The sequence below is a fragment of the Aphelocoma coerulescens genome, chromosome 3 (assembly GCF_041296385.1).
Source record: "Aphelocoma coerulescens isolate FSJ_1873_10779 chromosome 3, UR_Acoe_1.0, whole genome shotgun sequence".
In the NCBI taxonomy this organism is placed as follows: Eukaryota; Metazoa; Chordata; class Aves; order Passeriformes; family Corvidae; genus Aphelocoma; species Aphelocoma coerulescens.
The window spans coordinates 20,980,632-21,008,516 of NC_091016.1; the positions used below are offsets into that span (position 1 = coordinate 20,980,632).

Consider the following 27,885-nt stretch of genomic DNA (forward strand, 5'->3'; position numbering starts at 1 on the left):
GTTTCTCTCCAGGGATCTCATTACACACATGCCAATTTGTTTTCTTCCGTAGAACCACAGACCCCAGGTACAGACTTTGATACCCGTTCCAGAGCTTGTTTCAAAGTGCTGAAAAAGGTGGTAAAATCCTCCCTAGTTCTTAATGCTTTAGCCTTTTGTGCCCACAAAGTGATTTCCATAAATCCCTTTGTCACAGCCTCACATGATGCTTCATACAGAGCAACCTGGAGGATGAGCCCCCCACAAGTGTCTTCTTGGAATCATAGCTCTCCAGGACACTGTCTACTTTGCCATAACCTTTTTAGAGCCAGTAGAGAACCCCAGTGGGTGTTGGGGGTTCCAGTCAGTGAGTGCCCCTCACTGAGAACCATCAGTTTTATGCCATACTGAGCTTATTAGCTCAGGCTGACTAATGAATAATTAACTATATTCACTGCTTACCACTTGGATGAGGCGTATCCACTAGCTTTGGGATTGAAAATGAGATGTGTAGCTGTGATGTGCAGGCTCCCCAAAGTCACTGCCACACCGCCCTCTGCAGTGTTGCTCCTCTCTGATTGTAATTTGGCTCTTAAAGGATGATTTTTACACACAGGATACCTATAAGCACCAGAGAACTTAATAAAAGGGGAGGAGGAGCCCTGAAATGGAGCCTGAAACCTCTCTGCCTAAATCCTTCATGTGTACCATATCCTACCACAGCCTTTTAGAATGGATAATGCAGCCATAGCTGAGCTTGTAGTTTAGTTCAGACAAAAACTCACTTACAAAAACTCCAGGACTGGGACCCCAAAGTGAGATGGTCAAGAATCCTTTGGTTGAAAATTGCTATGAGGCAATTGCCGTGCTCTGAAAATGAGAGAATTCTTTCAAGATTTAGCCCTATACCCAGCTACAGTTCTATTTTTAGCACCACTTGCTCTTTTCAAAAGGGCATATTTATTATTATCTCCCTATTGTGCAACTATAATTTAAAAATTTAAACATCTCCTCTATTAATGCCCATCAGTTCTGTAAAACAGGAAAATCAAAATTGTCTTTATATATACTTAACCTTGATGATACTGTGTTTCATTCATTTTTTAATGTCCACTAAACTCAATGCTGCACCAGAAAAGCCATTTAACTCCCTAGAAATAGTTCACAGAGGAAAATAAGCCATTCACATCTCAATTAAACCAATTTGCAAAAGCATAATTTCACTGCCTTTAATTCAGTTAACTTCTGTATGTAAGGGGCTGAAATTAGGATGCCCTTTACAATGTTTCATGCTTCTGATACACTGAGGGATATTCAATTTCTGCTTCAAATTTATTTGAAATACTTATACTACACAATATGACCCTTGTGAAGCTCTTAAGAGTTCTAGGTTATATAAATCATATATTTCTTTTTTGACAGGTAGGATAGACTGGAAAAAAATATATATATATCCTCTATCTCAGCTATACCTTGCTAGGATCAAGACAGGTCTTTGAACACTCCTGGAACACTCTGAAGTTAACTGTATATGCATGATATAATACAGCAGTAGAATTTGTTGCAACCAAGGTGCCATTAATCTCAAATCCAAAGTATTAAAGAAAAAAATTATTTTGACAGCGTGGATACTGCAGTTGCAAGATGGTTTTTGTTTGATTGGCTTTTAACCAACAGGGCTTAAGACTGAAGAAATCTAATCAAACCAGAGGATGAAGAGATGGGTGTACAGCTTCTCTCCTGTGTTCACAGGGCACAAAGAGGAGAAAGAGAGTCTAAAGAATGTGCACACTCGTATGTTCCAGACAGCAATGATTTGTGTCCTTCTGGATACCTACTTAATGCAGTTTGCTCTCTGGAAAATATATCTAGGATGGAGCAAGTTGCTGTTTTCCCTGCTGCAGTATGAATTATAGTGACTATTTCTGAATTAGTTAGTTTAATGGAAGTTCTTATCCTGCAGACATAAAGTACTATACTGCTGTCACACCTCATGCCACCAGTAAAATATATTGGGGACACATGCACGAATGTGCCCCAAATAAAAAAAAATACCTCATCTTCTGAGAGCACCTAAAACACAATAGCACTGCAGAGAAATTAGTTTTGTTTTCCATATGATAGATTGTCTGCTTTGAAGGCTCAACACCACATTGATTTGTTCTGTCCTGAGAAAGGCTCCCATTGCAGACTGACTCCAGGCTTGCCCCAGAAGATAATGGAAATAGAGTGCATGGCAGGAGGAGCACACTGCATTGTACTCTGCTCCTGCATGCTCAACCAGCCACTGGGAGCTTCAGTGGGAGCCTTAAAGCAGACCCGTGTGTGTGCCAGCCTAGTGAGGCATCTCAGGACAGAGGCACTGTCACAAGCACACCAACTTAAGTGTTACACAGAAATCATTTTACTGGGGTGAGGGAATTACTGGTTTGGCTCAGTGAGTGACATGTTATATAAAGTCCTGTGTAATGAGATAGTTACAAACCCACTGGAGGCTGGAAGGAAAGAGAAACAAAGGAATCTTGGTGTTCAAATCTCTGCACTGACAACACGGTCCTGCCACTGGGAAAGAAAAGACGAATGACGAATTTCTTTTAAATCATTGATGCTATCAGAGATGCCAGCATTATATGGTTAAGGAAATTATGCAGCTTAAATTCCTTGGGAAAGAGTTTGAGTCAATTGTTCTCTTCTTAACTGACAAGATGTTAATCCTCCATTTCTAACTTACCCTACCAGATTGGGTGTGATATTGCAGGTTACACAGAAAACCTATGTCAAGACAAATACAAGTTTGTAAAAGAACCTCTAAGTATAGGCAATAATTCATCTTTTGTGATCTGACTTTTGGGAATTGTTAATAGATAATGCCTTTCCTGAAGGGGTGAAAGAGACCAGCTGTGACAGATTTGCCACGTCTCTTTCTTAGGTCTGTTTTCATTCCCATTTTATTCCTCTAACTTGAATCCCTGGAGCTTGTTGTCTTCAGAAATTCCATTTCCATATCACCCTGTGCCTAATTATGGTAAGCAGGTACCAGCCCATCCTCTTCCACAAGACACAAAAAGAGCACATCTCTCTTTCTTTCAGTATTTTAAAAACATTTTTCTGAATCACTGCTCATTTGACATTTTCTCTCTCCTTCCATTGTGCCACCTTGCTGTATTTAACTGAAAGGTGTTATACCTTCTGTGATCAAGTAATGACAACTGTGCCACACATTTTATCAAGATCTGAATTTAATTACAGGATCTAACAAGCCTAAGACGGGATGAGCCTTTGTATTTCACCAGGATATCCAAGATGAAAAATAAAGGGGGAGAAAAAACCTGTCTGCAGACTTGGAGAAGCATTATTATATAGCATTATCTGACAGAAAGACCTGATAAGCTGTCAAATTAAAAAGCTGATTTGGGAAATTTTACTGAAACCACTTTTTGAAAAGAGACTTACTGTAGTGCTTTGTTTGGGTATCACCTAGGCTCTTTACTTAAAGAGAGCAGCAGGATAGGAGAATTTCATAATCACTCAAAGGGCAGCAGTGCTTTTTTAAAAAAAATAATTCCTTGACTTTGGGTAAGCTGCAACAGCAGCTCACCCAAAGAGAATGGGAAAATAAATTTCCATTTTTGTTAACATCAATCTTTCACATCAACAATAAAATTATATGGGAAGTGAGACCTGGGTGCATGCTGACAAATACATTTAATCATAACCAAAGAGCAGTCAGAGCTGTATGAAATCAGAAAAACATGCGAGAAATCAGTTGTGCAATTACAAAGGCAAGGTAGAACACTGGCCTAGTTACATCCATCACTTAACTGCTGGTTTGTGTCTCAGTAACTAAGATGAATTTTTCATGTATTTTGATTCCTGCTTCTTCCAGGATAATTTCTTCCATCTTTACTCTGGAGAACTTACTGAATTGAGTTTCAAATAACTCCTTGCCTTATTTTCACTTCTCCTTGTCATTATTTTACACACTGGTATAATGCCTTCTTTTGTTCATATTATAACTGGACATAGTAACATGAATATAGGTAGATATCAACTTCCTAGAATATTCATTGAGGCTTTTGTCCAGACAAAACCAACAAAAAAAGAACACAATTTTATCTTTGCCTTGGCTAAGGATTGGAGACATCACAGAAAAGTTAATTGTAGGAAACATTTTTTGATTGAGTGATCAGGAGTTGACTTAAATTAATATAAGGACAACTAAAAATAAACTTGTAAATCAGATTTTTGATTTAAAAAGAACAAAATTTGATAAGTTGAAGGAAGTTAGATTGTGCAATCAGTATAAGGGGCTGGATTCAGCCAGGAATGACACTTGGAAATTCTATAAGGTAAAGTATTAAAATAATGAAAAAAAGTATATATGTATATATTTTTGAGCTTGCACCTGCAAGGTTAAAAATATACAAGAGGAAACCTAGTAGACTGAACAAATACACTATCACAGGCTGTATTACAGGAGGGTAAAACCCCAGACTTGCTCAGTAAAGAAAGCAGTGCCTTTCAGAATTACAAAAATAAATAAACACACAAGAAAAATTGCCAGAACTTAAGCCCAAAAAACCTTCCAAGGGAAGTAAAATAAATTTAAAAGCCAGAGATTTTTAAGTGCTATTAAAAAAAAGAGATCATAGAGTAGAGGAAAATCACTTTATAGTAAGGCTGATGGTGATCCAAGGGAGCAGACTCAATTGACTATAGGCAGGTATCTATGAAAATGCAGATCTCTGCAGCTCAGAAGAAAGCAATGTACATATTCTTACTGATCTTGTGTGGTCAGAAAGTGAGGAAGATAATCTTTATCCCAGAACTTCAAAATAAGAAGCCAGGAGTTTTTAAATCCAGCTATCCAATGGGGCATGTTATTTTTTGCAGTAGAGAACAGATAATGTAATAGCTTTACATAAGAAGAATTTAAAAACTACTTAGTCTGACCTTAGCCATACATGCTGCTTTAGAACAAATTTTAAAAGAAATAATTAAAGATATGGAAGCAATTGGAAAATGAGATAAAATGCAAAACTTTACCAAATCATGTTAGGCTAGTTTAACAGCTGTATTTGACAAGCTCACTAATTTTCCAGATGAAAGAAATGAAGTATATCTAATTTATCTGCATTTCAATAACACATTTGATATGAGGTCATGTAGCAAATCATGGATTAACTGTGGAAAAAGTAGAGGAGTGTAAAAATTGTATGGTAAAAAGCTGAAGGAAAAAAAAAGCCCCAAACGATAGCATTGAACAAGGAATTTTTTTTCTGTCCTCCTTCCTCTATCTCACATAGAGGCTGATATCCTGCTGCTGTAGCTATTGACAGGTTCTGAATAAAAGGGCTGCCTGTTTTACATTACACTCAACGCTCCCATCTTCCCAGGATGCATCTCCTTCCAGGAATGAGCCCTGGAGATGTCTCCTGTCTTCAACTCCCACTTCATTCGGTGTCTTCTTTAGCTTCTCAGTGAATCTTTCACACAGATGATAAGCAGTCATTGCTTGTCACATTCAGACCTGCCAATGTGTCAACTGTACCATATTCTGGCCCTTATGTTCCCCTCTATATTGCCTATATTTGAAAAATAAAAAGCCTCAAGAAATAGTTGATGGGTCAGATGGACCAAAGCTCTCCACGTGTTTTGGGGAACTGATGCCATCTAGTTGAATGAGTAGAAGATCTACATATGCTTTCATCACAGAGACATGATAAACTCAATGCTGAGTTCTACATGGAGTTAACAAGAGGAATATCATGGGGAATTCCCAAACTGCATTAGACTGTGCCGTAGGAGCTACCACAGATGCCACTGCAGATATGAATGTAAGAAAAACAGTGGTTTTCCGCCAGAAAAACTACCTCAGTGGAACTCCTAAGAAAGTACCCAAGCTGAGCTCCACAACCAATCATCTTTTGTATTTTCTTCACTGATCTCAGCATAAAGTGCCAAGCACACAGTGATCTCTGTAGATGACATGAAAGTAGACATGGTGGTAATGCTGAAGAGGATGCAGATATCAGTCAGGAGGAACAGAGCCCTTCTGAGTTAACAGAAGTGACAATAAAGCTTATAATAAAAAGTGCAGGTCACACACTTAAGATATAGGACCAGTCACACCAGTTCTTGCAATAAATTGGGATACTCTGAGATAGAATTCACAAGGAAAGACTTTCAACAGGTATTCAGCTGCGGAATGATATTGGGCTTTCCAGTTCTGAGGTATGAAAAAGAAAATTAAGATCTTAAGATGAAGAATTGATATCTGCAATACTGTCTTCCTATATCTTTGAGGTCCTAGAGTTCTCACTACTGTGCATTGTCAAACACATGTGCCATTGAAAACCAAATCCAAACCAGAAAAAAAGAGTCGAAGGGAGGTTATTGTGATGAGCAGAAAAAGGAGAAAACTATTCTGCAAAAAGACATGTAAGAACAAAGTGGGATGAACTGGAAAGTACTTGGACTGAAGGCAAAAGAAAATTTTTAAGAGTAGAATATTTCTCCTAAGTTAACCTCTGAGAGAAACAATTTATGCAAAGAAGCAGACTTGACCCAGTACATTTTAATTTCTAATTTCTTAAGCTCTTCTATCACTAGCCTAACTTTTAAATACACATGGGGAAAAAAAAGAAATGGGAATGGGAAAAAAAGCCATCCAAACCACTAATCCTTTACAGGGAAAGTGGGCCATTGATTTAAATATAGTTCCATTAATATTTTCTTTAGCATTCTAAACATTCTCAGAACTTGTTTTTTGACTGTAATGAAAATAATCCATGAGCTGTCTACAGCATTAAACCTTTGTCTTGAGCCAGTGCAATCAATTAACAATATTTTCTATGAAAATTCAGATTATCTCACCCATGTGCATTATCTTTCATAGATCAACTTTGCTTTTACTGCTACAATGCATTTCCAACAGAGTAAGTTTTTTTAACTCTGGGATAAGAATGAAAAATTCTTTGACTGATTAAAATGTTGGTTAAGCCAACAAAGATTTTGCAAAATCTCTCATTCTAGAAAAAAAATGCATATGAATTGCACAAAACCAATAATTTCTGGATTTCAGAAAAGTAAATATTTGGGATTATTAAATTTCTGTATTCCAAAATACCTTTTTAGATTTTCATTTTTCCATTTTTTTCACTGCCTGTCAAAGGAGGCACATTTATATTTTTTTTTAATTCTTCATTCACTAATCTTTTTCTTCTGTAGCAATCTTGATATTGTCTCTATTAAAGCTTGTATGTATGGTTTCCAACTTTTATATTAAAAATGTCAATGTTATTCAATATATAACAAGGTTTAAATGATCATACTTCCATTGAAGATAGATTGATTTACTCTGATTTTCACTAGGTGGGAATCTGTGACCCTGTTCTCCCTAAGGTAGAGTTTGATCCATCAAAGAACTCAACCTTCACCACCTAGGCTGGGCAAATTCTTCCTGATTATTTTCACATGGAACTTTATCAAAGACTTTTTGCAAATCAAAAACCCCAAGTATATTAACTCATTCATGTTTATACCCCATTATCACCTACAAAATCAGAGTAGGTTTAACTGTAACAGGTAGCAGCAGAGCTTCCCAGATGGAGACCTCAGCATAAACAGAATCCCAAGAAAATGGACACATGAAAGGCCATAAATAACACTGATGAGTTTTGCTTTCCAAATCAGGGAGGATGAGACATCACTCAGTCACAAAATAACTACTGACTTAGCTGGTATTTTTCCCATTCTCTTCTGACTAATTCCATAGACTAAATATTTTAGACCAACATTTTCCACTTCTAAAGCCTGATTTTATACATATGGCATAAATTTATACATAAAGTGTTTACTTGCACATTCATCCTCTACATATTCCCAGATGGAGAGCTCCTGAGAAATCCTCATGATTTTTCCAAGTGCTGTGTTCTCCAAGGGAAGTGAAGTATTATGAGATGTCCTTATTTCATTGGCACTGCTGGTTTCCCACAGCAGGAAAATGACATCCAAACCAGGAGACATGGGGCAGTCTGTGTTTCACAGAAGCTAATTGCTTGAGCTTTAAGTCTTTTCCATTGGATTTCCCTCCTGGGCAGAAAGGCAGTTTGTATTTTGTCTTTGGGAACAAGTAATGAGAGACCCCTCTAGGTTTGTAAGCTTTGCATCTTATCAGATGATGGTGTTCCTCACATCCTCTATGTTTTACCATTGGGATTGAGGGATGACAAATCTGATTGCAGGAGTCAAAACTCTGACTGCAGCAAAGGAACACACATGAGAGAGAATCAAGATGAATTCTTTTAGCCAAAGGAGGCAGCAAGTGAGAAAAAAGGTACAGGCACAGTATTGCTGGACAAATAAAGAGCAGTGAGAAGTTATGTTGTTACTTTCTTGTGAAACACCCTGAAAGTCCTGTGTCCAAACAGCAATGGCCAGGGAGGTTTGAAAACTTGCTGTATGGCAGAAGGCAAGGCAAACACTGAGTGATCATTTACTTGTTCGATTCCTAAATCACCTTGGCCATTGTCATCTTGCATGGATGTGGTGATAACAGGCTGACCGTCCCTTTTATTAGAATATTCAAAGACACACTTGTAAAAGTGTTTAAGATGTCTCCCTACCACCACATTTACACCTGAAAAACATCTTTGATTCTCTTCAGAAGTGGCTGTAGGGGCTTGAATTTGGAAGGTATTTCTAAGCCAATAGTAAGCAAGTTAGGCAAGTACATGGATCGATTGGGAAATGCTAATCCATTCCTGGAGAAACAAATGTACTGACACAAATGTCTCCTGTTAATTTTATAGTCAAAATCTGAACACAAAAACCGAGACAAATGGATGCTATTTACCCTAAATAGGATACATGGTAATATCTGACTCCTAGCATTTATCTTAAAGTCGGGTGTACCCCACGAAAAGATGACAGAAGCTTTTTATATTTTCTAGAATACAACGAGCAAGAGAAGCATTTAAATGACATATCCCCTTCTCCTAGCCACTGGATATTCTGCAGGAACAACCTCTATCCCACAGATCCAGAGAAAGTCCCAAAAGAAAATGTGTGTGATCTCAGCTGTTTAATCAAAACCAAACCACCAAAAAAACCAAAAGCCAGCTAACAAAAAAAAAAAACCAAACCAAACCAAACCAAAAAAAAAAAAAAACCAAAACCCCAAACCAAAACCCAGTACAGAGTATTCTATATTATACCAAAGCCCTAAGAGCTGGTGATTGCCATATGGCAGAGGTACTTGGCACTAAGCATAACGTCAGTTTGATCTTCTGCCAGCATACATGGACTTTCACACAGGTTCTTTGGTGTTTATGCTCCATCATGATTTAGACTCCCCAGTTACAGAGATACATTTGTTCCAGTAGTCTGGCAGTGCTTTGGACAAGCTCTTTTGTTCAAGCAATGTGAGTGACATGCTCATGCTGTCAGATCTTGGTCTGTCAGACACATCCCTGACATGTCCTGACCCATGGGGTACATGAGGACAGCTGTAACCAAGTTATACTTTTCTAAGGCTGAGCAGAGATCCAGGAATGACTAGGAGGGCATCATTTTAGATATTTGCCTATATCAGAATGTATCTTCCAAACTGCTGCAGGGTCCCAAGTATGCTGAGCATTCTCAGCAGACTGAACAGCTTCGAAACCATAGACTCATTGCCCAATATCGAATAGGTCATTTTCTATACAGAAAATTCTGCATCAGTCTGATTTACGATGGAAATCATGAAGAGAACATCCTCAATGGTAAAATGATTAGTTCTGCTGTGTGTTTCAAAAGAATCAGCATTGGGCAAAGTGACTTTGACCGCAGAAAGAATAGAGTTAGTCTCAGAAAAGTGATTTTGAAATTCTTTCACAGTAAGTGGTGGTTATTGTGGCTTTAAAATGTCCTCTGCCTTGCTTTGATATGCTTTCTCAGACTAGTAAAATGTACACGCTTCACTACCAAGGAACAAGAATCGGATAATTAAGAAAACTGTTTTTCATGTTAAATAGATATGGTTCTGAGCACTATTATGATAAAGATTTGGAGATTTTTTCTTCTCCTTATTTGGCCTTATTTGAAACAGATTTTCTTTCAGGTAAGGAAGAAAATGTTGTTTCAAATTAAATAAAATGCTTTGTTCTCAGATTATGTAAATTCCCTATAAACACTGGGCAATCTTAGCATGAAAAGTCAGAACATTTTATTTAGAAAATTAATATTTTGAAATTAATATTTCGACATTATTAAAAAAAAAAATTCCTTTTCTTTTTTCAATTTTGACCATAATTCTTAGTTTGGTTTGACACAAATTAACAAGTCCTTTGTTTCATGCATCCTTAGGAAATCTACACTTCAGTGTAGAATTATTACCTAACTGAAGTTACAAGAGCAGCCTCTTCAGAGAAGCAGCTGGAGTTGCTATTGTGGTGCAGTCCCACCACCACAACAGCAGCCAGACCATTGGGAAGGGCAATTAAAACTAGACAGTGAAGCAGACAAGATAAGCCACAAGGAGTTGAAAGGATCTGCATGGAAATGGGGATAGCCTATTGATTAGGAGCTCTGACTGCACAGTCAGCAGTTTTCTCATTCCTGTTTAATATGATCATAAATTAGGCTTCTTCCAGATAAGTTAATGTGAATTCACTATCTGAAAAAGAGGTCAAGATGAAATGCTAAAGTTCTTTGGGAAGGTGCAGAGGGATAGTGATAATTCAGCAAAGAGACTGGATTTAGTTAAGAAAGATGGAATATATAAATCGAGTGAAGATACAGGCATCTTAATCAATTATCAAAAAAGTACAGTGTGCCACTCTCAATCACAGGGCTATGCACCAGCCCCAAACACAATGAGAAATGGGGAAAACAGGATCATCATTAAATAAAGGGCACAAATTGAAGTGTACATCCTCATAGCTCTAGCATTTTATTCAGAGAAGTGACAAGAAAGAAATTTCGGACTAAAAGAATTGATGGTAGTCTGGAAGAACATACATATGTAAATCTAAACCTCTGTTTCTGAAAAACAACCAGCCATTTCAGAATACTGAAATCTTCACATTTGTCTAGAACAAAACCACATTTTTCCCAACTATATTTCAAAAAACAACCATCCACCTTAACTAGGATAATCATCCTCTACCACTGACCCCTACCTCTCTTCCTTTTACAGCTCTCTCATTTCACACCCACTCAGATATAAATTGAAGGTGCATTGGCCCAAAGCAAACTCAAGTCTAGTGGGATCAAGAATGATGTAACAGGAGAGAGACACTACATTCTATTCATCTTCCAGGGTCACTCTTCTGCATTTTATGCAGCTCTTGGGTAAAACACACAAAGCCACCATGGAAGCTCTGTGAAGCATTGCCATGTGATATTTTTTTGCAAGGTACCAGCTGTTATTGGGCCTTGGATGTCCTTATCTACAGCAGTTACATGGGGCTGGATGAAGGATACACAGGCAATGAAACTGGAAAATCCTGAGACTCTGACCAGAAACTTCTCTCGGAAAATCTTCACCCAGCATTTGAAGACACCAAACTCAAGCAAGCAATGTCTTGTAATCAGACATCCCAACCTGAAGTGTAATTCTGAGAAAAATCTTTCCTCATAAAGAAAGACCTGCTCAGCTGGTATGCTTTAGACAACCAACTGATTATTTAATCTTTTATTTTTGAAAAAAGAAAATCCAGCATATTTAAGTATAGCAATTTTACTAATTAAGCTGCATAATCTTGGTTTTATCTTTAATTAAAAACCCCAAAACAACAAGACTGGTAAACCTGATGGAGTGGCATGGAAACAGAAGAGAAAGTTATGGCTAGATAGTCTCGTTCTGAGAAGGGTAAAGAGATGGAAGGTGAAAAGGAGGAGGACAGCAGCCAAAAGAAATGTTAAGGCATACAGGAGCCATAAAATATTACCATGGGAAAGGCAAAGAAAGTTACAGGCCAACAGCAGTCTTAGAAGGTCCAGCAATAAAGCAAGACAAGAGATTCTGTAACTCAGCTAATGAAGCAACTAAAAATGCCTTGAAATGGAGCCTGCACATGAATTGCTCATGAAACTCAAGAAGTTCTAATTTTCTGTTTTTCTTTTTCACAGAAACATCCAACCTTCCTCCACTCCACTAATCCCATCCCAAGGATATCACTCTATATTCTAAATTGATCTTTGTTCAGTATAAACAAGTTCTGTGTGCCACCAGCTTCTGAACTCAAGGCTTATTTTTGTGTTTGAGCCTGTCCACGAGCTCCTTGCTCATCCCCACAGACCTCCTGGCATGTTTGCCTGACTTCCTCTTTGTTGGGATGCATCACTCCTGAGCTTGGAGGTGGTGAATTCATGCCCATCATTTAGGTAAAAACCAAAAGAAATAAAAAAAACACCTAAAAACTAGTTTTCCCTTTGTGCTGAATATGTCTTGAACACAAACTAAGACAAGTCCTCCCCAGCTTTCACCTTCTTATTTCAGCAACCATCTTCCAAAAACTGAAAAATTAGAAAGCCAGGGGGCACAAGGGAAACAGGAATATCTGAAAGATCGCAGAGCATATTTCATTCAGTATCCCCCTTTCCCTCAAGAGTTTATCACCTCTCATAGATTCTCTAACTTAGAAACAATTAATGGCTCTAATTTGCAGAGCTGTCATTCATTCATAGCACATTAACATATAGGTGGGGTTTTTTTTACAGCTTCTGCTATACATAATTTCTTTTCCAATACATACTTTCATTATTTCATGTGTTCTGAATTATTTCCAAGAAATTATCTGCAGGGTTATATTTCACGTGTGGATTTTTTAAAAATTATTTTTATTTTTTAAAAAGTCAAGTAAATAGCTGGACTACAACTGAAATAGCAACAACAATAACAAAAAACCCCATCCTAAATACTAATAATTAGTCCATGGAATGGCTTATGCATTCCTTACTAGTGAAACACATCCTCCTGCTGCACTCCACCCCCAAAAATGAAGAATTTTCTACTTTTAAACCGATAAATCAGAACAGTCATTTATGCCATAGGGATTCTGGTTTGCATATTTGCCTTCATGTACACCTTTAGATTTGCTGCCTTTTACTTAATATAAACACACAGAGCAACTGTTAAGGGATAACATGCAGATGTGTAAGTTACCATTAATGGCTCAGTAGTCCTACTCAGTAAGAAAGGCGTTGCGTATCTGAAAAACCTGTTGCCTTTAAAAATGAATAAAATTAGTAGCATAGTAATCCCCAGTGCATGGCATTTGCATAAAATTAAATATGGGCCTGCTCAAGGCAGCTCTGTCATCATACTAGTGGTCCTGTCCAAGTAATCAGCATTGTCTGCATAAATAATATCCTGTAGTTTGCATTTAGGGTTAAGGCACCTCAGTTCGGTTGTTTGTACAATTGATAACTGTGACACTGTTTGGTTTATGTCTGCTGGAAGACTTCTGCTAAATTCATAAGCCTCAGATTGCTGTAATCTTGTAATCAAAAGAACACTGACAACCTTTTCCTCAGTAAATGTTTCACCCCATCACTTGGGGATAGATTTGGAAGTCACTTTAAACTGTGTAGCTTTTGTCAAAGCCTTTTTTTTCCCCCCCTAAGCCAAAATTGCAATAAAAACAAATGAAAGCAAAGAACAAAACTACTACTTCATGACTCGATAACTACATTTTTCCACTTCCAGTAATAACTTGAATTTGGGCTTTTAAACTCACTTAGGAAATGCCATCATCATAAACTGCACATTGCTCAGGACTCTTTTAACTACTCCTGTAGCTACTAAAACACAGCAAAGGAGCTGACAGTGCATTAGAAGAGGAGCAAAACGAGGCAAACTCCAGGCATACCCCACCCTCTTAGTGCCAGGTGTTTGTGTGAGGCCTTACCTGCTGGGTAACGCTCGATGACGGGCCAGTTGTCCACCTGTAGGGTGGCATTGCCACCACTCCTTGTGAAGCGAACCACGTGGTACTTCCCATCGTTAATGATGGCGTTCATCTCTTCGATGGCGATGTCATCCGTCCCAACATTAAATTTAACTCCAATTTTTCCCTGGTGCTGCATATTTTAAAAAAAAAAAAAAAAAAAAAGAAAGAGGAAGAAGAAGAAAGATCTAATTAAGAGTTGTTTTGGAAGAAATTGAGACAGTGTGTCATACAGGGGAAGATTTCTAACAACATCTTCCCTCCTCAGATGTAACTTCTGAAGGCTTGTGTGCAGCCGTGACAAACCTTCTGACAGCTTAGGAAGTCTGGGATGCCTTTTTGATGGATAATTGATATTCCAAATGAGTTATTTCACCAAATTGAGCTCTCTCCTTTTCCAAGAGATTCAGATCAAGATGAGGAGGGGGGAAAATGGAGGAAAGCTCAAGGTTTCTGTCTTTGTCCTCTCCCTCACCTCCATGAGGATTAAACAAAAATTTTCCTTTTAGACTTTCAAAACAGAAAGCCTTGCAGTGTCACTTGGAAGAGATACAAGAATTTTCTGGCCATAAAAGCCAAGTGCCAGCCCTTTTCTTTTTTTCAAACCTCATTCATACTTAGAGTCTTCACAAATTATTATAAAGAAGGAGATTTTTTTTTTTTTTCTCTTGGAGAGATTTTTGGCATCACATTGTAGTGATTCTGAATCAAGATCACACTGGCTGATTAAGAAAGAGTTCCCTGTTCAGAGCCAGAGAGAAGGGAAAGGCATTGGCTGACACAGGGATGGTGGTAATGTTCCCACTAAGGACAGAGACTCATTCTTTTGCTGGGATTTGCCTATAAACTCTTGTGTCTGAGTGCTCTCAGGGCTAAGGGGACTTCCCATGTACATCCATACCTGGGACCAAAGCAAAGATTTTTCCAAATTATTGTCATATTGGCATGTTTTCATTTTTATTGACTTTTAATTATTAAAATATTCACTCTAATAAGACACTTGCCTTTTAATAACATCCTTTAATGTCTATTAAAGTTAACTTAAGGGCTTTGTAATATTTTTTTTTTCCTATAAAATCAATTCTACTCTTCAATAAAGGTATTTATTACATTGAGGAGAAAAAAAGAAAAGCACTGCATAGTATGAGATTAGGCACTTGTGCATAATAAGTGGTAATTCTACATGAAATTTCATGTTCTTGGTACTGGTAAATCCTTCATTTAAAGTTAAAAATCTTCATGAAGTTTTTACATGACCAGATCAAACACAATGAAATATTTTACTTTGTACATCTTGGCTATTCACATCAAATTTTCCAGAACCAGTTTCACCTCTCCAGCAGAGCTGTTATGTCTGCTCCCTCTTTGTCTTACTACCCTAGCACCGCTTCCTGCAGTAAGTGTATTCTGCAGCTCCTTGTCTCTGGAAGTCCCCCAGCCAAAAAACTCGGGAGTTCTTCAACTTCATTTTATTCTCTTTTTAAACACCTGACTTTGTTTTCCAACAGAGCTTGCAGTTACACAGCTGAGCACTGGCTGAACACCTTTGCAGTTCCTCAACATTTTGGCACGACACTATCACCTCCTCAGCTATGACCTTTTTTGAAACAATAAAAGGGCCACTCCCTGATGAGATTTGCAGAATGACTCTGAAAAATATTTTTTGCTTGCTCAGTTGATTGAACAATGTTCCAAACATTCCTCTTTTTTTCTTTGTGGATTGTTCTAACATTTCTCCATTGGCTGGTGCTACTTTTCTGTGTCTATAAAAGTGTAACTTAAGAGTGTCACTATAAGGCATCCACTTTATACAATTATGCCCATCTTCTTTTGTCTCTGGTGTGAGTTGCATAGCAATTTCCCAGTTATCTTGGAAAGGTAACTGTAGCTCTTCTTAATTTTAGCTGTTTCAACTAGACTCAGAATAAATTTCACCCATTTTTTTCCCATGGATGCAGTAGCTTATTTGTTTCACCTCTTTCATTCATATGCTTACTCTCTTTACACAGAAATATATACAAAGAAACATAATATTGTCCTGACTTTAAAGTAATCTCCTCTTTTAGTAGTTTTTGAAATGCAGAAAACCAGCATGTAATGATAATGGCATATGCAACTTTTCTTAGTACTTTCAAGAAATCAAAGGCTTTGAGGATTAAAAAAAGCTGACTAATTTTACAGTGACTCATAATTATACTATTCATAACCTACACTTTAAATACTGGCTCTCTTATTTGCTATATATATGCCTATACATATATTTTAGATTTTCTAAAAAATGATAAAGAAAACAAAACCGCTTTACAGTGAATAGAACTGTTGCAGGTAAAAAGAAGTGGCATGCAAGGTACATATGTCAGCAGTTTTTCCAAAGTTACAGCATGTGGGGCTGCAGCCAAGTTGCCATTTGCAAATGGCCAGGTATTGGCAAGTGAAATGAATGCTTTGCAGACTTGAAAGCAGACTTTCAGCCTTCCTTTACAGATATATACCTTCTAGTGAAAAAAAACCCCAAGTTTCCCTGACTTCCCCACCTTTGTATAGAAATACTGTGCACAGACACCAAACATGCAGACGCAATAGCAAATATCACCCTAAAAGCTGGTAACATATTACAGTGGTTCTTTTGTCTTTATTTGTAATATATTTATGTATCTGAAAGCACAAAAAACTCCATTTTAAAGGGTACACTTCATTTTTTCCACACTTCTCCAGCACCTGTAGGCATTGCTGTAACCACTCACTCCCCCAAATAAAAAAAAGAAAGCAAACCTGTGTTTCACATTGAAGACTTCCTGATTATTATATCCGTACTTAAGTTTGACTGCTGGACATCACATCAAACATTATGTGAATTACAACCCCACTGTGCACAGCCCTTTAGAACCACAAAACAAAACATGATGCTGCAATAAGCACCTTTCTGTGTAGATAGGGGGTTTTCTGAGACCTTGCATTATCATGCAGGACTCGCTGCACGCCTCCTGCGCTGCAAGATAACATTATTTTTCATTTGTCTTTGGTTAAGACCACGTGCACACAGACTTATTGTGGATCAGCTGACATACAGTAACTTGTTGAGATAACTTGATCTCAGCCTTCAACCATGTTATGATTAATCTAGTGGGTCTGTAACCTTTTAGAAAGAGCTGGTTTTTATATTTCCTCTTTTTGGAGCAATATGGTAGTGCAGAAAGGAAAGATACTGATAAAATTGAAGCCTACTAAATTACTATTTTCACTTTGCCAGCCTCAGTTGCATAGTAAAGTGGTAGAAATTTTCCTTTATCACTTGTTCATTCAAAATAATCTTAGAAGTCATTCTTCCTTTCAGAAACAGCCTCAGACAAATGCTGAATGAGAGGTTCCCTCTTCAGCAGCCAGCTGATGGGCACTGTAGAAATGCCTGTGCATCACTAAATACTGCAGTAAGTCAGCACTTCTGTTGAATGGTGCTATCCCTGACAACGACCCAAAAGAGTGCAGGCTCATATTCCCACAAGCAAAGATTTTTTTTTTTTGCCCACAAGCAAAGATGATCATTTCAGAGCTCCCCTGGTAAAGATCAGCTCTGTACACAGAGTCCATAGAAGTCCAATGCACTCTTTATGGCCTCTGTTTTCTTTTTCTCAATCTCACCCAGTTGTGAGAGAACATAGTAACGAAATCAATTCCTTTTCCTACCGTGCCTTTATCTATCCAAACTGCTAAGGCCACAAAAACAGAGCAGCGTTGTGCAGGAGGAGGGAGAATTTCCAAGAAAGGCTGAAAGAGAGGATGCACCTTCAGGAGAGGAGGGATGCATTTCAAGAAGTGGCATAAACATTGTGTTTATGGAGATTATTTTGAACCTCAGGTCTGAAGGTAGTAGGAATAATGCTAAATGCCCCACGTCAGCACCACTGCTCCCTGGGACAAGGCAGCACAGGGACCTTGGCTTCATGTCCAGATGCTCCCTGACATTCTGAGCCCCAATCAGCAAGTCTCTAGAAACGCCAAACTTTTGGTTTGGAGGTGCTTTGGCCACCAAGCTGTCCTGTTTCTGAGGCCAGGGGAGCTTTTATTTCTACATTAACTACACAGGCAGATAAGTTAATTTGTTGTTGGCCAAAGTGCCCCTGTACATTACTGCAACACACAATGCAGGCTTTGTTTATAGCTTAAATTCTGCTGTCCAAGCTCACAGGCTAAGGACAAACATGTCAATGGCTTCAAAACAGTTGGATAAAACCATGAGATAGCTCCAATTCTATGCTCCTAATGTGCTGTGAAACACTGGGAGCTTTGATTGCTCAGATAGTATAGGATGTGTATGTGTGCACATGTACATACCAATCACTTCAAAATGTTTTGTCTTCAAAAGCTCTGGCAGCTACTGCTGTAATCTAGCAACTCCAGGGGAGTATTTTCAAGCCTGTTTTAAGAATTGTGTACTCTAAATACTTAACAGACTTCTGATGAGGCACCAGGAATGCTGATGAACTCGAGAACCAAGCAAGAAAGGTGGAATGCAAATCAAGCCAGCAGCTGACATTGCAATTTGTTCCCTGCTGGACTCTAGTTCAGGGCTACCAATCTGCCAAAATGCAGTAAAACCAATGCTAGTATTATATATATGTAATTGATATTTCCTATAACATCAGCAATGCTTCACTGCTCTCTGTAGCAATAACTCTGGAATTAGTCAAACATGAGTGCGTGCAAATTTGGCACAACAGTAGTTTTAGAACAGACTGCAGACAACCTAAGCTCGTAATGCTTACAACCTTTAACCACTTCCAAGGAAAAGTAATAACACTGTGACTCCCACAGGTGAACAAATAGAGAAGAAAAAATTCAAGCGTGCCAGCTTGCATTTTATATCATCAGCCCCTGAGGCACCACTTCGTGGTGAATGTGGTAACAAAGTCTTACAACTAAGTGAAGGTTTACTTTGATTTTATGGAAGTGTAAGTTTCTTGAGTTTTATTGAGAGTGAGATCATTTTCACTCAAATGTAATCAGAGGTTAATATTCCGTACGATAGAAATCTATGGAAGGTAATTAAAACAATCTCTGGGTTTCTCAATTCTGTAAGGAAATGCATATTTTAAAATAGTACTGCTTGCTTCAGAAAGTGAGGGGAGGGATATACAACAGACAGAAGATACACTTGAACTCCAAGACCAATGGAGTAACTACATATATTTTAGTCCAATAATCCATCATTATTTCTTATTACCATCTAGTATCTTCCAGAGGAAATGCTTCCTGGAAAATACACAGAAAATATAAACCATCTGTGAAGAATTCTTTGAATGAATACATCTCTTATATGCCAGTGAAAGGACTTAACTTTCTAAATACTGAGTTTTAAATTCATTCTCTTGGGTTTTACGCCATTAACCTAACACTATTTCTTTTCTTCTTGTTGTTGTTATTGGTTTTCTCTATCAGAAGTGACAAAATATCCAACCTATCTTTACCAACAATAACCATTTTTTTCCCTTTTTAGTCAACTGCAAGTCAAGACACCATAGAAACAGGCATTCTCCTGTCATACCTCATCTTGAGTACTTACAGTGAGTTTTTGTGCCCTTTCATGAATTCAGAAAGGTAACCATTTGCAGGGATGGATTAGAGGCTTTCAGTGTATCAGTGCTTGACATACTGCAGAAAATGCAGGACGGGCTTGAAACCTCTATCAAAGTGCTGGCAAGCAAAGTTACTACTTAGAGGTTGGCACTTTAAGCAAGGAAGCAAAGATTTCTGCTGATGCCTGATAGGATGCATCCACCTGGTACTCAGTCTTCTGGCACCTGACAAGTGGGAAACTGTTTGGTTTCTCTTTCTTTTCCCAAAAGCTGGTAATGTGTAGCCAGAGTGGAAAAGCGAAGAAAACAAAACAAACTAACCAAACTTTCCCTGTTTCTGGTTTCCTGGTGAGGACACTAAGCTATTCCCAGTGTTCTTTCTTGCAAGTTCTCACCATTTATTTGCACCATTTATTTTCCCAATATTTGTTTCTTAAGTTCACATCTTTGTAGACCTTTGGTTATGAGAAAAAAAAACCAAACAAACAAAACCAAAATACTTTCATCTTAATCCAAGCTACAAGTTCTGATAATTGTACTGAAAAGCTGAAAACCCAAAGCTGTGCAAGACACTGTGTTGGTAGACCAAGAGAAAGAACTGGAAATCATGTTAAATCATCACTGGGCTTGAGTGGAGGCTGGAATCCAAATGTGGCCCTTGGATTCCTGTGAGAAGAGCAGTCAGATCTACGATACCCATTTACACACACCAGTTGGAAATGCAATCCTGGCAGCAAAATGCTGCCTAACACTGTGCTATGCCACTATTCAGATTATTGATAGAGGAAAAATGTCTGCAGAGCCAGAAATGTTACCAGTATTTCCTGCAGCACCTGTGCATGCTCACCTAAGCACAAACACACCTTTTTCATCTACGCCAAGATCCTTCCAGAGACAGTACAAAGCACTTAAAAGACAGATCAATAATCATAAATATACAGCAACAAACCTTTTTTTTCCTCCCCTACTTTTGGGATCCTCAATTGGCTGTGTCATGAATTTGCGTCATATTTCACTCTCCCATTTTACTCAAAATTTCTCTAAGACCCTTTAATAAACCTCTACGTGACCCCAATTTCATGCCATTAAGTTATCTAGGTTTTCTAAATCGATATGGAAATAATAAAAATTCATTGTTCACCAGATGTCCCTGGTTGACATACAAGAAATAGCACTGTCACTGTAACAACATTATGTATACAAATACATACAGATGTTACCAGAGCTACTGCACTCTTAAACATTGGTCAATAAAAATTAAGCATCTTCTAGCCTTAAACTAATGACCCTTAAAAGAAATAAGGGTGAAAAGAAGAAAGGGTGAAGGAAAGAAATAAGTATGGGCTCAGCATCCTACTAATTTACAGCTGAGGTGCACCTGGAAAAAGAGACATCTAAGTGGCTCACTAAGTGGAAGGAGCAACATGTGACAGAACAATCTTTTATGTCCCAAAACGCCATCTATGTGACTCACAGAACGAAATTCCTGGAAAGAAGTTATCGTGAGAGCAATCATTCACTGACCCAGCATCTCAGGGCAGGAAGCAACTACTCTTTACTGCTATGAAATAATGACTTGTATTACTTTTCTGCTTTAAAATAATTGTCCTCACAGTCTGCTTTAAAGTGTTACAGCAATTCGATTTATACATGAAGCTCAGCAAGCAGAAAATATAGAAATACTTACAGAACTACAATTCTGACACTTCAACTCTCAGTCTGCAGTCTTCCTGCTTAGTTTCAAATGTTTTAATTCTCACTGCTATATATTATAGGTGTATTAGTTCAGGTTACCCTGATGATGAATTCCTGAGACAGTGTAATTAGCTGAACAACCAGCCCCCAAAATGCAAAAGTTATGAAAGACATATGGTACAGAGCCCACAGCAGCAGCATACTGCATCTTATTATCCACTCAGCATCATTACTGCAGTACACAAAATTAGGTTTTTCTGAGAAAACCTGCAGTAAAGAAAAATTTAAGTAGCCAGCCCTTAATGTGCTATTTCTTTCAAAATAGAATGTTTCACAGAAATAGCTTGACCTCACCAGTGCCTCACTCAGGGGTTTCAGGCATGGTAAGATGCTATGGATGGTTTGAAGAGATGGTGTTCACCAAACAGAGAAAGAAACAAAGTCTTAACTACTGGCCAAGGTAGCTCACAGGGCTTGGCTTTGCTCTGCACACCTATTCTCCATGAGGGCAGACATCTTGAGTACCTTAAACACAGGATGTCCAGCCTGAGGAATTCTGTACTCACTGGCAACTCCAGCTACTCACAGATGGAAAGCAGTGTTCCTCCCCACATGTATATCAACGTGGGTTTCTGAAAGGGCACAGTGAGATTTGAAAATTAGGCTTGCTTTCCAGTTTTTCATAGTGTGTTTTATACAGAGATTATAAAAAACAGCATTCCAGTCATCCAAAGGTGTAAAACAAAGGAGTAGCACCTTGGTATCAGTACAATCTAATCCACACTGGAAGTTGTCCTGGTTTAAGGGCATTGATTTCTGTGTTTAGAAAGGTTTCACAGAACTCTTCTGATAATTTGCCTGAAACAAATCCAAAGTCAGAGTGAGCAGGAAGTATAACTGGGACCAGAAGTGAAGAATCAGCAAATTCTCAATCAGGTTTTCATGCTAAATGATTAATAACCATATGAAAAACACACATGCTCATGAAAACACCAGTAATTATTTTTTGAGAATCTGGGTCAAAGGACTTTTCATATTAAAAGCCTGTAAGGAATTATTAAAAACCAAAAATGGCATTAGACATCCAACTCCTATTGAGCTTTAATGAAAAATGAACACCTACCTGCCATTCACACCTTTGCTAAGCTCCCCTTTAATATTAACCAGGGTTTTGAATATTTCCAGATGCCTACCAAAAACACTGGGAAAAAGCACTTTTTAAAGACTCCTTAAACGCACATTTTGTATTCCTTTGTTGTTCTGATTGCCTGTATGCTAATGTATTTCTAGAATACTTTCCTAAATATTGTTCTCTTGTTTTGGGGTCACCAGCTGGAAATAACCTGTTCCTAATTCATCTTGGCTGCTAAGTACTTATTAGTGACAAGAGTTTACATGAAAGAAGACTGAAAAGAGAGGAAAAAATCCAGTCCACAAAGTGATTTAAAAGCTGGGCATCTGAATAGTGGAGTTAGATGAATATTTTTTGCCTCCTGTAAAATGAAGAAAGCATGATATTCTCACTTCAGAAAATTGTCTATCTGAAGCAATTTATAACTGAAAAGTAGTTCAGCAGAAGTAAAACAAAAAAAAAAGAAAACACACCAAAAATATCGACTACTGGTCTGTGAGACAAACATAGAACTGAAGTGAAAAGCTCTCTCACAATGACATGTAACTACGCTGTTACACACCAGCACAGCTACAACATGCCACAGGTTGGACTTGGGCTCCCTGCAAGAAAGGTAAATCCTGGTTGTTGTCCCATTTTCTGAGCAGTCCTATCACTTCTGTTGCCAGCTTTTTTCCTTTTATCCTCAAGTGTGGAGCCATTCTATTGCAAGCTTTCATGCCATGTATATTTTCCTCCACGGTAGTAGTTTCCTTTATCTTACCTTTCTTCCTCTTGAAGATCTTTCAGAATCAAAACCAATTTGACAATTTACTGGTATGCTGTGCTGTGCAGAGTAGCCTATTATCAATGCCACAACAGAGGATCTCACTTCTTTTGATCACTTAATGCTACAGAGCATGTAAAAACCCTTACACCGAATACATGTAGCACATGAAGTGATCAAACAGTGTTTGTTGACTGGACTGTAAAATCCCTCAGATAGCTGGAAGGGGAAAGCAAAATCTGATAGCTACCTCTACGTTCTCTGCTCCTGCTGCTAACAACCCCCAAGGTTTGAAAGACATTGTTTTGGCATCTTAATAAAGCAAAACAAAACAAAACACCACCCTGTGGAAGAGTAGTGCTACAAATGAAAGGGCTCTGTACAAGAAATCATTAGTGTTTGTGAACAGCCTCTACAAGGTAGAACTCTCTGGGGGGAAGCATTGCAAAACAGCATGAGCACCTTTGACAATGTGCTCCTCAATAATCAAGAAGTTCCTTAATTTTATTTAACAAGAAATCTGCCAGATAACTGAAGAGGCTGACCTCAAGAAAATCAGAAAAGCTCAAAACTGAATTTAACCCACTCCAAGGGAGCTTTGCCTCTAACAGAGGTCAATACTGTCAGGCTCTGAATGCCTTCTGTGAAGCAGAGAACAGTCATGAATGCTGTTGTCCTTACTGGAATGGTCAGCATCAGGCTTGAACTATGTCCAAATATATTCGTGTTCACGAACACAAGGTTGTTTAAAAAAATCCCTAACAATGTCTAAATACTTGCTTTACAACAAGTAAAACAACAGCCATTGACAGCCAAATTGCAATATGCATCATTATCTTTAAAATGCACGTGGGAAGGGAACAGCATCATCCTTTTAGTTACAAACTCTTCACTTACAACAGACTTTTATTACGATTGGAAAGCACCATTTTTGGAAATGGGGCATGTTAGGCAGCCAGCAATCAATGGTTTAGGGCAGCATTCTAGCCTCACTGGTGGTGTGCTCCTGACTTCTGCCCTTATTTCATCTACTTTCTTCTCCTTTTGTTTTTTATTATACTTGGCAGATATTTGCCTTGGAAAGTTAAAAGTCAGAAGGAACTCCACAGAAGTCAAGGCTGCTTTAGAAATAGTAACATGCTAAAAACAGAACATTTCTCATTAGAGTTACTTGTCACTTTTTCAGAGCTTCTGCCTCATACTGCTATTCTCACACATTTCACTGTGGAAGAGATGTGATGGTAAAATATTTGAAAGACAGCTGATGCAAATTATGTGCTTTCCATTTTTATATATTTTTTTTTAATTCTGTCTTTACTAAGATCAAGGTTTTACTAGAAAGAGCTTAGTAGAAAGCAGATACATAACTGTTTTTCCTTTTCATACTTCTACATCTTTAATGATAGTGAGGGACTATTTGAAAAAGAAAAACCTTATATTAATAATTTCACTGCTATTTGGTCGGATAAGCTTTTGCAACTACATCAAGGTGGCAGAGAAAAGAATGGGCATCTCTGAAAGGGAAGGGAGAAAAAAAACTATCAAAAACCTGCAGAGACCCATTGGAAATGGGACTTCCTAAAAACACAGCAGGGGAAAAAAAGTCTGCATCTTAAATAGCCTCATAGGGAAGCTTATGTTTGAAATAACTTGTGATCTGCACCAGATAACCCAATGTCTTGCTGACTTTGCTGGTGTCACAGAGGTGAGGTTTCCACATGGGTGAACAAACCACTCGAGCAATTTATTCAAAAACATTAGACTCAAATTGGCTTTCATACAGCACCAGGCAAGGTAGGTGTGTGTGCATGGCTGTGCACACATACTGCCTTTCTGACATTCTTCTGTGCTAAATGAGATAACTTAAAGGCTATAAAAAGAAAACCCTATTTCTTTTCCTTCTCTTATTTTTTCCAAATTGTTCTTTGCCCACAAATAGTCTCATTAAGCAGCAACACCATCAGAGGACATCAGGCACACATTCTTTCACCCGAAGTGAAGCTCTAGCTTTTTGCCACTTCTGCTTTGTCGGTGCAATTGCTAACAGGTTTATTGGCTCTGCCAGTGCAATGGGCATTTGTGATTGACAGATCTCCCCAGTAAACATTCTCCCATTTCCTCTTTCAGCTCAGGCAGAGCATTGTGCGAGTGCTGTGCCCACCCTGCTGTGAGGAAACTCCACAAACTCCAGCATAAGGAACACACCACAAGCAAGGAATCCACTGGAGCTGCTCTGCCACTAAGCTCTGCTTCTTATATTACAGGAGGGCTTACATTAATGCCTAGATAGCTTTAATTATTATTATTTTCTATGCTGCATCCCACACTCAAAGACTGAACTTGAAGCAGAAAGGTAAGTGCTGACAGTCAGCCATTTTTCCACCTGCTCTCACCAATATAAACCCATCACGACCTGCAGATACCTCCCTGAGTGCTCATATCTCTCCATATTTGATGTATGCAGATATATATATAGGAGAGTGATGAGGTGAAACAGCCCCTCCTCCTGCCCACTCTCCATGCAGAGGGGTAAGAACAAGAATTCCTGATTAATTACGTATCAAGGAGAATCACCTTAATTAGGGTCAAATTCTGTGGCAGACAGTTTAATTCATTCTTCAGTTTCTGTGTGTGAACATATTTCTTTCTACAGAACAATTGATTTACATCTCAATTCACACTCTTCAATTACATTTTTACTTTTTAAAGGAAAAAGAAATTAAAATGGTATCTTTTGAAATTAGTGTTATCTGTTAAGAGGAAGATCCTATTTAATTCATAAGGGAATAAAATTAATGTTTCCTGCTTTTTTACTCCTGTTATCCTGCTGAAGAAATTCTTGCAGAGATTTCACTACTGGTGGGATCAGTGCAGTTCTCAGCCTCTTAAGCTCCTGGCTGAAGTGCTGATCCCAGTGAAGGAGAAGGATGCGTTCCCAGACAGAGAAGTACTCAGACACACAGGAAATCTTGTGCTGTCACAGGTACCTGTTTATACCCATGTGTACCCCAAGGGAGGGTGGCTGGCTTCTGTTCCTTCTCATTACCCTCATAACAATTATTTCAAAAGATAATTTTCCTATTAAAAAAAAAAAAAAAAAAAGAAGAAATTCCCCCTCTGGCATATGGCTAAAATTATTTAATTTGGAAAGGTGTCATGGATTCACTGTTTCAAACTCTAAAATTGCCACTGCTTACTGTATTTATCTTTATGTACTTATTAGTGTTGATACTGAATAAGGAAAGGTTTTAGCTTGACTCTTAGTAAATGAGCTGGATAAATATAGGAAAAAATAGATGTGAAAAATTCTTTAGTCTTAGGAAGTAATGAAACTCAATATGAAGCCTCAGGATGTGATTCACAGGGAGATGGCCTATGATCCACTAGAGAGGCTTGCTTTGAAAGCTTTAGATAAAAAAATAAATAAAAGAGGAAAAAATATATAACCAAATATTATGCTCTTAATACTTTCTTAGTTGTTTTTAATAAAGGAGCCTAAGACATGGAGGTAAATCTTCCATATACAGTGTCTAACTTCTTTGTCATTCCTGTATTTGTTGGACAATGGGTGTAAGGTTTACTGGATACAGAAGCAAACAAAAATGGGGAGCAGCACAGTAGGAGCAGCCTTTAGCCTTAGAGATGTAATTTATGATTTATAACTTCAGCATTTATTTCCTGACAATTTATAATCTGATGATTATAAATCCACAGTATGAACTAGATTCCAGTTACTTGTGAAACATTTTTGCATCATATTTACAGCCATAAAAACAAACAGAAAAGCTGTTGTTGGGCAGCCCTCAACTCAGAGGGATTTAGACTTGCTTTAGGAAACATTCTACCCTTATTCCAAACCATGTAATTGCAGGCTGGGATACTTTCCACTTCAGTGAGTAGAATACTGGGATACTTTCTACTCCGGTAAGTCCAAGGCCTTCCCGCCAGGCAATTCCCACCACTATCCTACACAACCATTCCAAAAGCAGAAATATATCTGCTTAATGGATGTTTCTATACTGTTTCCAGCTTTCCCTCCCCACTCTCCCCTCCTCCCCAAGATTTCCTGGACAAGCTGAAGTTTTCCAGCTTCCTTGGTTCCCCTTTCTGGGGCACAGCCTGACAAAGGAGTGACTCCACTCCACGCTTGCCCTGCTCCTGGAGAAAAAGCCATGTAAAAGAGAATTGTAATGGGAAGTGTCAAGTTAGCAGACCCTGACAGAGCCTTCAGGGATCTCTGAAAACACATTAATGACTGCAACACAAGCCCACTGTGGTGTTATTGGATCTTCCCAAGCCTAGTCCTAAAGAAGCTTCCTATGAATCAGTGACGTCAGATTATGAAATTAAAGTTTGCCCTCTCCTTGCCCACCTTCTTCCTTATAATATATATATATACCTTGCAACCCACATAATGTCCTCCTGCCCCACAAAAAAACCCTCAAATTATTTTCAAAGCAGAACATGGTAAAATGTGAATATACAAAGCATTGTTCACAGACGGTGCCTTTCTGCTCCCCTCGGGCAATCCCTTTAGGGATATTATTGTTGGTAATAATTTGCTTTGCTTTAAAAAGCAAATAAGTGCAAAATAACAAATGCAAACAGTGAAAATAATGCAGAAATACGTAATGAAAAATTGTATGGGCTGCAAAAAGTCATTTCATATTATGTAGACTTAGAAAAACAATTCAATGTAGATATTGTCTGAAGAAAAAAGTATTTCATGCCTTCTTGCTGCCACTAGAACAGCTTCAGCAAACAGTTCTAACCAACTCAGTGAGCCAAATCATAAAGCTTCAG

The 27,885-nt window shown here is 38.1% G+C and overlaps 1 protein-coding gene across 28 annotated transcripts in view; it reads right to left on the reverse strand.

Moving 5' to 3' along the window:
• The window catches only part of NRXN1 (neurexin 1), a 681,973-nt gene that overhangs the window by 107,360 nt on the left and 546,728 nt on the right, over positions 1 to 27,885 (reverse strand). For all 28 annotated transcript variants that reach the window (XM_069009396.1, XM_069009411.1, XM_069009402.1 and 25 more), the window contains one exon: positions 13,878 to 14,049. In XM_069009396.1, coding sequence (XP_068865497.1) covers positions 13,878 to 14,049 — 172 coding nt within the window. The remainder of the gene's footprint in view (positions 1 to 13,877; positions 14,050 to 27,885) is intronic.